Source organism: Oncorhynchus mykiss, chromosome 30 (assembly GCF_013265735.2).
Source record: "Oncorhynchus mykiss isolate Arlee chromosome 30, USDA_OmykA_1.1, whole genome shotgun sequence".
Lineage (NCBI taxonomy): Eukaryota > Metazoa > Chordata > Actinopteri > Salmoniformes > Salmonidae > Oncorhynchus > Oncorhynchus mykiss.
Window position 1 is genome coordinate 19,966,394 of NC_050570.1, and position 14,276 is coordinate 19,980,669.

General features: G+C 43.4%; 1 protein-coding gene across 4 annotated transcripts in view; it reads right to left on the reverse strand.

Moving 5' to 3' along the window:
• The window catches only part of LOC110521502 (DNA-binding protein RFX2), a 78,615-nt gene that overhangs the window by 45,834 nt on the left and 18,505 nt on the right, over positions 1-14,276 (reverse strand). For all 4 annotated transcript variants that reach the window (XM_036968420.1, XM_036968418.1, XM_036968421.1 and 1 more), the window contains exon 2: positions 12,722-12,834. In XM_036968420.1, coding sequence (XP_036824315.1) covers positions 12,722-12,826 — 105 coding nt within the window. In that variant the 5' untranslated portion in view covers positions 12,827-12,834. The remainder of the gene's footprint in view (positions 1-12,721; positions 12,835-14,276) is intronic.

The following is a 14,276-nucleotide window of genomic DNA, read 5'->3' on the forward strand; positions in this document are numbered from 1 at the left end:
GCTTGGTTTCTATGGATTCTATCATCAAACAATGTCCTTTTCCCAGAATTTTGAACAGCTGTGGCAAGACAAGGTTATAGGTCCTACTTGCATTAATCAGAAACTCCTGCCTGATCACACACAACAACATGATATCAAATTATTTATGATGCCTTTATCCACATGTAGGCTAATGCTTGTTGATACATTTACAGTGCCTTCAGAAAGTATTCACACCTCTTGACTTTTCCCACATTTTGTTGTGTTACAAAGAAGTGGGATTAAAATGGATTTAATTGTCATTTTTGGTCAATGACCTACACAAAATACTCTGTCAAAGTGGAAGAAAAATTATAATATTTTTCTCACATTAATGAAAAATAAAACACTAATATATCCTGATTAGATAAGTATTCATACCCCTGAGCCAATAACTGTTAAAAACACTTTTGGCAACGATTACAGCTGTGAGTCTTATTGGGTAAGTCTCTAAAAGCTTTGCACACCTGGATTGTACAATATTAGCGTACATCTAATATGTTCCCTCTGTTGATGATGTTCATTATATATTAAGGTTGAACCAAAACATTACATGTAACAAAAATGAAATAGGAAATTATTATGTGAAATTGAATGATACAATACTGTATGTTGATGCTAATATGATGTACAATATTATATTATGTTTCTATATGATAACAATACCATAATATGTTTATTATGCTATATACTATTTTTTAACAGTTTCACTAATTAATTTTAATGAACTTAATCATTATGACACACCCCTCAATAATGTCATTGGTTACACTGTGTGTCTACATAACCTGGTTCAAGTATTCATGACATTACCCTGAAGAAAGCACAGTGATGCCGAAACGTTGCTAAATACCCATTAAATTGCTGGGAGATTACACATGGAGTGTGAGACTTTCTTTATTTTGGTAGTTTAGGGTTTATTCGCCATTAGTCAGCACCTCCACACAAACTATTATTCTGGGTGTGGGCCAGCTCATGTTTTTTTTTATTTTTTTTTATCTACTATCATCTCTCGCTGACAGCACCCTAATCAAGCAACTCCCTAGCCAACATGGGAACTGAACCTAATTCTAACGATACCCAATGGAGCCTTTTTGAATATAGCCAACAACAACGAGACAACATTTTAGTAACAGAGTCTCTATTTGACCGGCCAGATGGCACCTGTGAAAATCTTTGTAATGAATTCCAAGACTGTTCATTCAGGAAAACTAGAACACCTGCACATTGTAACTTTAAGTGAGTATGTTCGAAATGGAGTTATCCCACGCGGACTACGTTGGCAAAAAGAGCCTTCACTTGGCCAACGCACTGAAGAGTTTTGTGAACGATGGTGTGCTATACTAAATAAATGTTCATTGGACCTGATGACTCTGATCATTGAACAACTTAAAAAGGATATTATCGAGATCGCAACCTCAGTTGAAAATTCACAGCAAGCTCTACGAGACGAGCTTAATGACTCTATTAAACTGGACGATCTAATTAAGAGTAATGCTGACCTTCAGACTAAGATTACGACCGAACACCCCCAGCACGTAAGAGGGTTCGACGCATATTTCGGAGGAATATACACTACCACCACGCAACACCTATCAATCGAGACCCAGGATGGGCCCCCATTCCAACAGGCGCTAATGTCTTCAGTTTATCAAGTAAGACCCTGACATCCGCTCACCTCAGTGTTTTCAATAAGGGGTTATCATTTGTACCCACTGCATACCCACTACTAACAGCTAGCTTGTTTAGCCCCGGTCTGCTAACTGTTAGCTTGTTAGCACAGGCCTGCTAACTGTCTGAATCGCCGTGTCCCCAGCTAGCCCAACCACTCACCGGACCCATAATCACTTTTCGATTTTTAATTTGATTATACCCTCCGGTTACCTGCCTCACCCAATGTGATACGGAATCCCTATTATTTTTAGAACACATTCAAGAACCTCCAGAAGCTAACCAGCTAACTAGCTACAAGCTATTTAGTCATTGTTAGCCACTGCTAGCGGCTTTTACCTTCTGCACACTCCACCGGATCCTTGCTGTAAACTTGGCTACATAGCTGATGCCTGCTGGACACTGTGATCACTTGGCTACATAGCTGATAGCTGCTGGACTGTCCATTAACCACGGTACTCCATTCTGTTTGTTTATGTTTTTATCTGTCGGCCCCAGCCGCACTCAGGCTCTGTGTGTACTTAATCCGACCCTCTCTGCCTAGTCAACGCCATTTTACCTGCTGTTGTTGTGCTAGTTGATTAGCTGTTGTTGTCTCTCCTGCTGTTTTAGCTCGCTCTACCAATCAACACCTGCGATTACTGTATGCCTCGCTGTATGTCTCTCTCAAATGTCAATATGCCTTGTATACTGTTGTTCAGGTTAGTTATCATTGTTTTAGTTTACAATGGAGCCCCTAGTTCCACTCTTCATACCCCTGATCCCTCCTTTGTCCCACCTCCCATACATGCAGTGACCTCACCCATTACAACCAGCATGTCCAGAGATACAACCTCTCTTATCATCACCCAGTGCCTGGGCTTACCTCCGCTGTACCCGCACCCCACCATACCCCTGTCTGCGCATTATGCCCTGAATATATTCTACCATGCCCAGAATTATGCTCCTTTTATTCTTTGTCCCCAACGCTCTAGGCGACCAGTTTTGATAGCCTTTAGCCACACCCTCATACTACTCCTCTGTTCCGCGGGTGATGTGGAGGTAAACCCAGGCCCTGCATGTCCCCAGGCACCCTCATTCGTTGACTTCTGTGATCGAAAAAGCCTTGGTTTCATGCATGTCAACATCAGAAGCCTCCTCCCTAAGTTTGTTTTACTCACTGCTTTAGCACACTCTGCTAACCCTGATGTCCTTGCCGTGTCTTAATCCTGGCTTAGGAAGGCTACCAAAAATTTGGAGATTTCCATACCCAACTATAACATTTTCCATCAAGATAGAACTGCCAAAGGGGGAGGAGTTGCAGTCTACTGCAGAGATAGCCTGCAAAGTAATGTCATACTTTCCAGGTCCATACCCAAACAGTTCGAACTACTAATTAAAATAATTACTCTCTCCAAAAATAAGTCTCTCACTGTTGCCGCCTGCTACCGACCACCCTCAGCTCCCAGCTGTGCCCTGGACACCATTTGTGAATTGATCGCCCCCCATATAGCTTCAGAGTTTGTTCTGTTAGGTGACCTAAACTGGGATATACTTAACACCCCAGCAGTCCTACAATCTAAGCTAGATTCCCTCAATCTCACACAAATCATCAAGGAACCCACCAGGTACAACCCTAAATCTGTAAACAAGGGCACCCTCATAGACGTCATCCTGATCAACTGGCCCTCCAAATACACCTCCGCTGTCTTCAACCAGGATCTCAGCGATCACTGCCTGTATCCGCTACGGATCCGCGGTCAAACGACCACCCCTCATCACTGTCAAACGCTCCCTAAAACACTTATGCGAGCAGGCCTTTCTAATCGACCTGGCCCGGGTATCCTGGAAGGATATTGACCTCATCCCGTCAGTTGAGGATGCCTGGTCATTCTTTTAAAAAGTAACTTCCTCACCATTTTAGATAAGCATGCTCTGTTCAAAAAATGCAGAACTAAGAACAGATATAGCCCTTGGTTCATTCCAGACCTGACTGCCCTCGACCAGCACAAAAACATCCTGTGGCGGACTGCAATAGCATCGAAAAGTCCCTGTGATATGCAACTGTTCATGGAAGTCAGGAACCAATACACGCAGTCATTCAGGAAAGCTAAGGCCAGCTTCTTCAGGCAGAAATTTGCATCCTGTAGCTCTAACTCCAAAAAGTTCTGGGACACTGTAAAGTCCATGGAGAACAAGAGCACCTCCTCCCAGCTGCCCACTGCACTGAGGCTAGGTAACACGGTCACCACCGATAAATCCATGATTATCAAAAACTTCAACAAGCATTTCTCAACGGCTGGCCATGCCTTCCTCCTGCCTACTCCAACCTCGGCCAACAGCTCCGCCCCCACCGCAGCTACTCGCCCAAGCCTCTCCAGGTTCTCCTTTACCCAAATCCAGATAGCAGATGTTCTGAAAGAGCTGCAAAACCTGGACCCGTACAAATCAGTTGGGCTTGACAATCTGGACCCTCTATTTCTGAAACTATCCACCGCCATTGTCGCAACCCCTATTACCAGCCTGTTCAACCTCTCTTTCATATCGTCTGAGATCCCCAAGGATTGGAAAGCTGCCGCTGTCATCCCCCTCTTCAAAGGGGGAGACACCCTGGACCCAAACTGTTACAGACCTATATCCATCCTGCCCTGCCTATCTAAGGTCTTCGAAAGCCAAGTCAACAAACAGGTCACTGACCATCTCGAATCCCACCGTACCTTCTCCGCTGTGCAATCTGGTTTCCGAGTCGGTCACGGATGCACCTCAGCCACGCTCAAGGTACTAAACGATATCATAACCGCCATCAATAAAAGACAATACTGTGCAGCCGTCTTCATCGACCTGGCCAAGGCTTTCGACTCTGTCAATCACCACATTCTTATCGGCAGACTCAGTAGCCTCGTTTTTTCTAATTACTGCCTTGCCTGGTTCACCAACTACTTTGCAGACAGAGTTCAGTGTGTCAAATTGGAGGGCATGTTGTCCCGTCCTCTGGCAGTCGCTATGGGGGTGCCACAGGGTTCAATTATCGGGCCGACTCTTTTCTCTGTATATATCAATGATGTTGCTCTTGCTGCGGGCGATTCCCTGATCCACCTCTACGCAGACGACACCATTCTGTATACTTCTGCCCCTTCCTTGGACACTGTGCTATCTAACCTCCAAACGAGCTTCAACGCCATACAACACTCCTTTCGTGGCCTCCAACTGCTCTTAAACGCTAGTAAAACCAAATGCATGCTTTTCAACCATTCCCTGCCTGCACCCGCACGCCCGACTAGCATCACCACCCTGGATGGTTCCGACCTAGAATATGTGGACATCTATAAGTACCTAGGTATCTGGCTAGACTGTAAACTCTCCTTCCAGACTCATATCAAACATCTCCAATCTAAAATCAAATCTAGAGCCGGCTTTCTATTCCGCAACAAAGCCTCCTTCACTCACGCCACCAAACTTACCCTAGTAAAACTGACTATCCTACCGATCCTCGACTTCGGCGATGTCATCTACAAAATAGCTTCCAATACTCTACTCAGCAAACTGGATGCAGTTTATCACAGTGCCATCCGTTTTGTTACTAAAGCACCTTATACCACCCACCACTGCGACCTGTATGCTCTAGTCGGCTGGCCCTCGCTACATATTCGTCGCCAGACCCACTGGCTCCAGGTCATCTACAAGTCCATGCTAGGTAAAGCACCGCCTTATCTCAGTTCACTGGTCACGATGGCAACACCCACCCGTAGCACGCGCTCCAGCAGGTGTATCTCACTGATCATCCCTAAAGCCAACACCTCATTTGGCCGCCTTTCGTTCCAGTTCTCTGCTGCCTGTGACTGGAACGAATTGCAAAAAAAAAAATCGCTGAAGTTGGAGACTTTTATCTCCCTCACCAACTTCAAACATCTGCTATCTGAGCAGCTAACCGATCGCTGCAGCTGTACATAGTCTATCGGTAAATAGCCCACCCAATTTACCTACCTCATCCCCATACTGTTTATATTTATTTACTTTTCTGCTCTTTTGCACACCAGTATCTCTACCTGTACATGACCATCTGATCATTTATCACTCCAGTGTTAATCTGCAAAATTGTAATTATTTGCCTACCTCCTCATGCCTTTTGCACACAATGTATATAGACTTTTTTTTCCCTACTGTGTTATTGACTTGTTAATTGTTTACTCCATGTGTAACTCTGTGTTGTCTGTTCACACTGCTATGCTTTATCTTGGCCAGGTCGCAGTTGTAAATGAGAACTTGTTCTCAACTAGCCTACATGGTTAAATAAAGGTGAAATAAAATAAATAAAATAAAAATGACTGATGTCCAGATAGATCTATTCAAATTTTTCCGTAATATGAGATTGAGTGAGTTCTTTGATGAGAGTGAAACTTGCATGACCCCACTTGAAATGTCATCCTCAGTGAGATGTATACATAGGTCTACCACGCTAATGAATAGACTTACCTGTCCTACCGTGAGTCAAGGAGGAGATGGAGCTATTAACCCAGCTGAGGTACCTGAGAACTCTGAGAGAACTACATTTGGAACAAAAAGTTCATTTATACCTCCCCCCAGAGGCAATGCCTCCATAGAAACCTTCTGTAGGATTGTTGAAAATTATTTAGGTGACTTACTGAAAGACAAACAGAAACACAAATCCTATGATAACCTGAGTAGAGACGAGAGAATGGCTCTTAAGGACTTAAAGTCAGATCCTTCGATTATTATAAACAAATGTGACAAAGCAGGAGGAATTTATATACAAAACAAATGTGACTATGTGAATGAATGTCACCGACAACTATCTAAAGGTGACTTCTATCGCAAATTGAATTGTGACCCTACCCTGGAATTCCAGCATAAGATCTCATCCACAGTGGAAAGCTGTTTGGAATCAGGACAAATCACTAAAGAAGAAGTTTAATTTCTATGTGTGAAATTTCCCAAGATACCAACTTTCTACACAGTCGCTAAATTACACAAACAGGTGTCTCCTCCACCAGGTAGACCCATTGTAGCAGCAATCGACTCTATGACATCCAACATTTCTAAATTTGTGGATTACCACATTAAACCGATGGTTGAGAATCTCCCATCTTATGTCAAAGACACTAGTCACATGATCTCATTGAGAGGGCTTATGAAGGATAACAGAGAGCACCCTGCTGGCCACTTTTGATGTGGAGATCCCACACACTGGAGGTTTGCAGGCGCTACAACACTTCCTTGAGCTGAGAGACTCTACCCTTGCTCCATCCAATGATTGCATCTTACAACTTACTGAACTGGTATTATCCCATAACTACTTTGTCTTTGAGTCAGACTTTTCCTTTTTTCGGGGTGTCCCAAATGCAAACCTGCATTTGGGACAATTTGAAGAAGCATTCCTTTTTAAAACAGAGACATACCCATACTGTCTAAAATACTTCTAAAGAAAAGACACCTCTTGACTTTTTCCACATTTTGTTGTGTTATAAAGAAGTAGGATTAAAATTGATTTAATTGTAATTTTTGGTCAATGATATACACAAAATACTCTGCCAAAGTGGAAGAACAATTCTAATATTTACTCACATTAATGAAAAATAAAACACTAATATATCCTGATTAGATAAGTATTCATACCCCTGAGCCAATAAATGTTAGAAACACTTTTGGCAACGATTACAGCTGTGAGACTTATTGGGTAAGTCTCTAAAAGCTTTGCACACCTGGATTGTACATTATTTGCCCATTAGTCTTTAAAAAATAATTCAGCTCCAGTGTAGATTTGGCCTTGTGTTTTAGGTTATTGTCCTGCTGAAAGTTGAATTCGTCTCCCAGTGTCTGTCGGAAAGATGACTGAACCAGGTTTTCTTCTAGGATTTTGCCTGTGCTTAGCTGTATTCTGTTTCTTTTTATATAAAAAAACCCCCTCCTTAGTCCTTGCCGATGACAAGCATACCCATAACATGATGCAGCCACCACCATGCTTTAAAATTTGCCCCAAACATAACGCTTTGTATTCAGGACAAAAAGCGAATTTCTTTGCCACATTTTTTTGCAGTATTTATTGTCTTGAAGCAAACCAGATGCATGTTTTGGAATATTTTTTTATTCTGTACAGGCTTCCTTCTTTTCACTCTGTCATTTAGGTTAGTATTGTGGAGTAACTACAATGTTGTTGACCCATCCTCAGTTCTCATATCACATCCATTAAACTCTGCAACTGTTTTAACATCACCATTGGCCTCATGGTGAAATCCCTTAGCAGTTTCCTTCCTCTCCAGCAACTGAATTAGGAAGGACGCTTGTATCTTTGTGGTGACTGGGTGTAATGATACACCATCCAAAGCCTACTTACCATACTCAAAGGGATATTCAGAGTCTGCTTTTTTTTCTCCTTATTAAATCGCTGGGTGCCCTTCTTTGCAAGGCATTGAAAAACCTCCCTGGTCTTTGTGGTTGAATCTGTGCTTGAAATTCCCTACTCTACATGATTTAAAAACAATGTTAACCACTATTATTTAACACAGAATGAGCCCATGCAACTTATTATGTGATTTGTTAAACACATTTTTACTCCTGAACTTATTTAGGCATGCCATAACAAAGGGGTTGAATACTTATTAACTCAAAAGACATTTCAGTTTTTATTTTGTATACATTTTGAAAAGTTTCTACAAACAACATTCCACTTTGGCATTATGGGGTGTTGTGTGTGTGTGTGTAGATCAATGACCCAAAATCTAAATTTAATACATTTTAACTTCAGGCTGTAACAACAAAATGTGGAAAAAGTAAAGGGGTGTGAATACTTTCTGAAGGCACTGTATGTGGTTCTTAATATACAGGAAATACATTCACATTAAAGGATTGCTGTGAAGTGTAATACATCTGGTATCTGTCATGATAAATTATTAATAAAATCAACAGGTTTTTGAGAATTCTGCTGCTCTTCCCCAGTGCATGGTGTGAGAGGGGTTTGGCTCCCATGGGGAGAATATCATGTTTGTGAGAGAGTACTCTGATGATTCTCATCCAAGATCGCATAGCAGTTCAGACGTCTTTTGTCCTCGTCTTGTCGTGTCCTGTATATATATATATATTTACAACTTTTTTCACATACATTTTATTTTTATTTTCCATCAACTCATCTTCTAAACACTCTCCTGCAACCAGCCTCACCAATTTATATTTATAAAAAAGTATTATTTACCTCAGATCTGCAATCCTTCAGGAAGCTAGCCAGAAACTCCAGGAGGCTGGCCAGAAACTAGCCAGAAGCTAGCCAGGAGCTAGCCAGGAGCTAGCCCAGAAGCTAATCAGAAGCTAACCACGGTTTGTGGTCATCGGCTGTCCTTTAGTTCGAAAATCTATCGAAAATCTATCGCCAGTTTTGTACGGCGCAGCGCGGCTCGGAACGGAACATACCGGACCAATTTTTCTCTCCATGTCCCTGGATTTCAACTGCTCTCTGGACATTCATACCCGGATCTCACAGCTAGCTAGCTGCTATCCGTGTGACAGTCGGCTTTCGTCGATTCCGGAGCAAACATCGATTGTTCCGGTGCTAGCCAGCTCCGTCAATCACGCCTGAGTTCCATCATTCACTCCTGGGCTGCAGTCACCTATCCGGACCCGTTTCACTGCCTACGCGGAGCCCCACCGGGCCTTCACAACCGGACTGCCGACGTTATCTACCTGAAGGAGATCCGGCTGGCTCCTCTGTCGCGACGTTACCGGAACGCCCATCTGCGGCCCGCTAACCGTTAGCTGTCTTTCCGGCTGCTATTCTGAATAGACAATCGGACAATTTATTTATTTGAATTATTATGTTTTCTTCTCGGGCCTCTATAACTATATCTATTGTTCTTATTTTTGTTGTTGTGTGATTTTGATTAATCCCCTCTACCACACGGAACCCCACTAATCTACTGACCGAACGCAAGAGGTGGCTAACAACAGACTCCATCCTATGCTAGCTTGCTACCGGTTGGCTTGGCTAGCTGTCTAAATCGCCGTGACCCTAAACCAACCTCTCCACTCACTGGACCCTTTTTGATCACTCGACTAAGCATGCCTCTCCTTAATGTCAATATGTCTTGTCCATTGCTGTTCTGGTTAGTGTTTATTGGCTTATTTCACTGTAGAGCCTCTAGTCCTGCTCACTATACCTTATCCAACCTATTAGTTCCACCACCCACACATGCAATGACATCTCCTGGTTTCAATGATGTTTCTAGAGACAATATCTCTCTCTTCATCACTCAATACCTAGGTTTACCTCCACTGTATTCACATCCTACCTTACCTTTGTCTGTACATTATACCTTGATGCTATTTTATCGCCCCCAGAAACCTCCTTTTACTCTCTGTTCCAGACGTTCTAGACGACCAATTCTTATTGCTTTTAGTCGCACCCTTATTCTACTCCTCCTATGTTCCTCTGGCGATGTAGAGGTGAATCCAGGCCCTGCAGTGCCTAGCTCCACTCCTATTCCCCAGGCGCTCTCTTTTGACGACTTCTGTAACCGTAATAGCCTTGGTTTCATGCATGTTAACATTAGAAGCCTCCTCCCTAAGTTTGTTCTATTCACTGCTTTAGCACACTCTGCCAACCCGGATGTTCTAGCTGTGTCTGAATCCTGGCTTAGGAAGACCACCAAAAATTCAGACATTTTAATTCCAAACTACAACATTTTCAGACAAGATAGAACTGCCAAAGGGGGCGGTGTTGCAATTTACTGCAAAGATAGCCTGCAGAGTTCTGTCCTACTATCCAGGTCTGTACCCAAACAATTTGAACTTCTACTTTTAAAAATCCACCTTTCTAAAAACAAGTCTCTCACCGTTGCCGCCTGCTATAGACCACCCTCTGCCCCCAGCTGTGCTCTGGACACCATATGTGAACTGATTGCCCCCCATCTATCTTCAGAGCTCGTGCTGCTAGGCGACCTAAACTGGAACATGCTTAACACCCCAGCCATCCTACAATCTAAACTTGATGCCCTCAATCTCACACAAATTATCAATGAACCTACCAGGTACCTCCCCAAAGCCTTAAACACGGGCACCCTCATAGATATCATCCTAACCAACTTCCCCTCTAAATACACCTCTGCTGTCTTCAACCAAGATCTCAGCGATCACTGCCTCATTGCCTGCATCCGTAATGGGTCAGCGGTCAAACGACCTCCTCTCATCACTGTAAAACGCTCCCTGAAACACTTCAGCGAGCAGGCCTTTCTAATCGACCTGGCCGGGGTATCCTGGAAGGATATTGACCTCATCCCGTCAGTAGAGGATGCCTGGATATTTTTTAAAAATGCCTTCCTAACCATCTTAAATAAACATGCCCCATTCAAGAAATTTAGAACCAGGAACAGATATAGCCCTTGGTTCTCCCCAGACCTGACTGCCCTTAATCAACACAAAAACGTCCTATGGCGTTCTGCATTAGCATCGAACAGCCCCCGTGATATGCAGCTGTTCAGGGAAGCTAGAAACCATTATACACAGGCAGTTAGAAAAGCCAAGGCCTGTCCGGACCTCTGGCAGTCTCTATGGGGGTGCCACAGGGTTCAATTCTTGGACCGACTCTCTTCTCTGTATACATCAATGAGGTCGCTCTTGCTGCTGGTGAGTCTCTGATCCACCTCTACGCAGACGACACCATTCTGTATACTTCCGGCCCTTCTTTGAACACTGTTAACAACCCTCCAGGCAAGCTTCAATGCCATACAACTCTCCTTCCGTGGCCTCCAACTGCTCTTAAATACAAGTAAAACTAAATGCATGCTCTTCAACCGATCACTACCTGCACCTACCCGCCTGTCCAACATCACTACTCTGGACGGCTCTGACTTAGAATACGTGGACAACTACAAATACTTAGGTGTCTGGTTAGACTGTAAACTCTCCTTCCAGACCCATATCAAACATCTCCAATCCAAAGTTAAATCTAGAATTGGCTTCCTATTTCGCAACAAAGCATCCTTCACTCATGCTGCCAAACATACCCTTGTAAAACTGACCATCCTACCAATCCTCGACTTTGGCGATGTAATTTACAAAATAGCCTCCAATACCCTACTCAACAAACTGGATGCAGTCTATCACAGTGCAATCCGTTTTGTCACCAAAGCCCCATACACTACCCACCATTGCGACCTGTACGCTCTCGTTGGCTGGCCCTCGCTTCATACTCGTCGCCAAACCCACTGGCTCCATGTCATCTACAAGACCCTGCTAGGTAAAGTCCCCCCTTATCTCAGCTCGCTGGTCACCATAGCATCTCCCACCTGTAGCACACGCTCCAGCAGGTATATCTCTCTAGTCACCCCCAAAACCAATTCTTTCTTTGGCCGCCTCTCTTTCCAGTTCTCTGCTGCCAATGACTGGAACGAACTACAAAAATCTCTGAAACTGGAAACACTTATCTCCCTCACTAGCTTTAAGCACCAACTGTCAGAGCAGCTCACAGATTACTGCACCTGTACATAGCCCACATATAATTTAGCCCTATCAACTACCTCTTTCCCAACTGTATTTAATTTATTTATTTATTTTGCTCCTTTGCACCCCATTATTTTTATTTCTACTTTGCACATTCTTCCATTGCAAAACTACCATTCCAGTGTTTTACTTGCTATATTGTATTTACCTTGCCACCAAGGCCTTTTTTTGCCTTTACCTCCCTTCTCACCTCATTTGCTCACATTGTATATAGACTTGTTTATACTTTATTATTGACTGTATGTTTGTTTTACTCCATGTGTAACTCTGTGTTGTTGTATCTGTCGAACTGCTTTGCTTTATCTTGGCCAGGTCGCAATTGTAAATGAGAACTTGTTCTCAACTTGCCTACCTGGTTAAATAAAGGTAAAATAAATAAATAAAAAAATAAATAAATAAAATGTAGAGTTCTGTGTTTGAAAGAGACCATGATGTGAAGTGTTGCTGGTCGTGGGGGAGAGTGCTGTGAGGAAGAGTGTTGTGGTTGAGTGAGAGAGACCACTGCGCTGCATGCGAGGGAGTGCAGCCTGGTTTTGTAGTAGTGTACCTGTTGTGAGGCTGGGACGGGCTGCACCACGGGGGCCTGGGTGGAGGTGGACGTACGCAGCACCACACTGGACGGCGAATCGGACCCTCCATCTGAACTCTGCATGCTGGGACCTTACAGGGGAGAGCGGGATGAGGGGAGGAGAGAGGGAAGAGGGAAGAGGAGTGGGATTATTATTATTTTTATTTTTGTTTACCTTCATTTAACTAGGCCAGTCAGTTAAGAACAAATTCTTATTTACAATGTGTTATGAATTTTATGAATAATGACTAAATGATGTATACATTTAATGTAGAACTATAACTAACAGAATTCTACCCTGTCTCTGTATAATGATAAATAATGTTTGTCCATAAGAAAAAGGGACTGTTAGCAGGCAAGGAACTGTGGCAGACAACTTGTGACCACTGTGGAACTGATAACAGGGAAGGAAGTCTCCCCACCCAAACCTTGGGCTTGTAGTAGATTGTTTAACAGGTGGCAGACAATGTATGAGTAGGAGAAGACCTGTGAACTATGTTGTCATTGTTTCTGAGAGGAGGGACATTTATGACGAAATGTGAGGTATATAGACCAATGTACAGGAAATGATAAGCAGAGCTCTCATAAATAAACCTGCTGACTAAGTAGACTGGCCTCTGTAGACTGTCTGTTTCATTTTAATAAGAACCTTACAAATTCTTAGTAACAGACAGAGTATTTTAATTGAATTGGTTAATTGGTTAATGAGAACATAATTCTCTTAACACAATGACGGCCTACCCGGGCTAAACCCTAACCCGGACGACGCTGCGCTGCTCTATGGGACTCCCAATCACAGCCGGTTGTGATACAGCCTGGAATCGAATCAGAGTCTGTAGTGACGCCTCTAGCACTGAGATGCGGCAGGTAGCCTAGTGGTTAGAGCGTTGGGCCAGTAACCGAAAGGTTGCTGGATAGAATCCCAGAGCTGACAAGGTAAAAATCGGTCTTTCTGCCCCTGAACAAGGCAGGTAACCACTGTTCACCGGTAGGCCGTCATTGTAAATAAGAATGTGTTCTTAACTGACTTGCCTAGTTAAATAAAAAAACATTTTTTTTAATGCAGTGCCTTAAACCGCTGCACCACTTGGGATTCAGAGCAAGGACATACAAGACAAGAGTATACACGCGCAGCCCTGACAGACAAGACAGAACCGTCAGAATGAATCCCTACTCAGAGCCAGGCCTGCACATGTGCTGCCATACCAAACAAATGGGCTTTTCACAGCATGCCACAGAGAGTGGCCAGGGCTTCATATTGCCTAGGTGGAGGTCCAGGCCCCAGGCCCTACTGAGTCACCTCATCTCTGGCCTTTAACAACAATGGTAAAGCCAGCAGAAAATGGCTACTTAGTATTAGTCCAGCTGCTAGGAAGGAAGCAGGTGGAAAAGTTGTGGTGAAAACCATTGTTGTGAGTATTGTCAGGACTCAGGAGGCCCTTACTGGTACCCCAAACTCTGACTAGCATTGGGTGAAAATGTGCACCGCATGGCAAAAGAGGAGTGTGGAGAGCTAAAAATGGAGTGACACAAA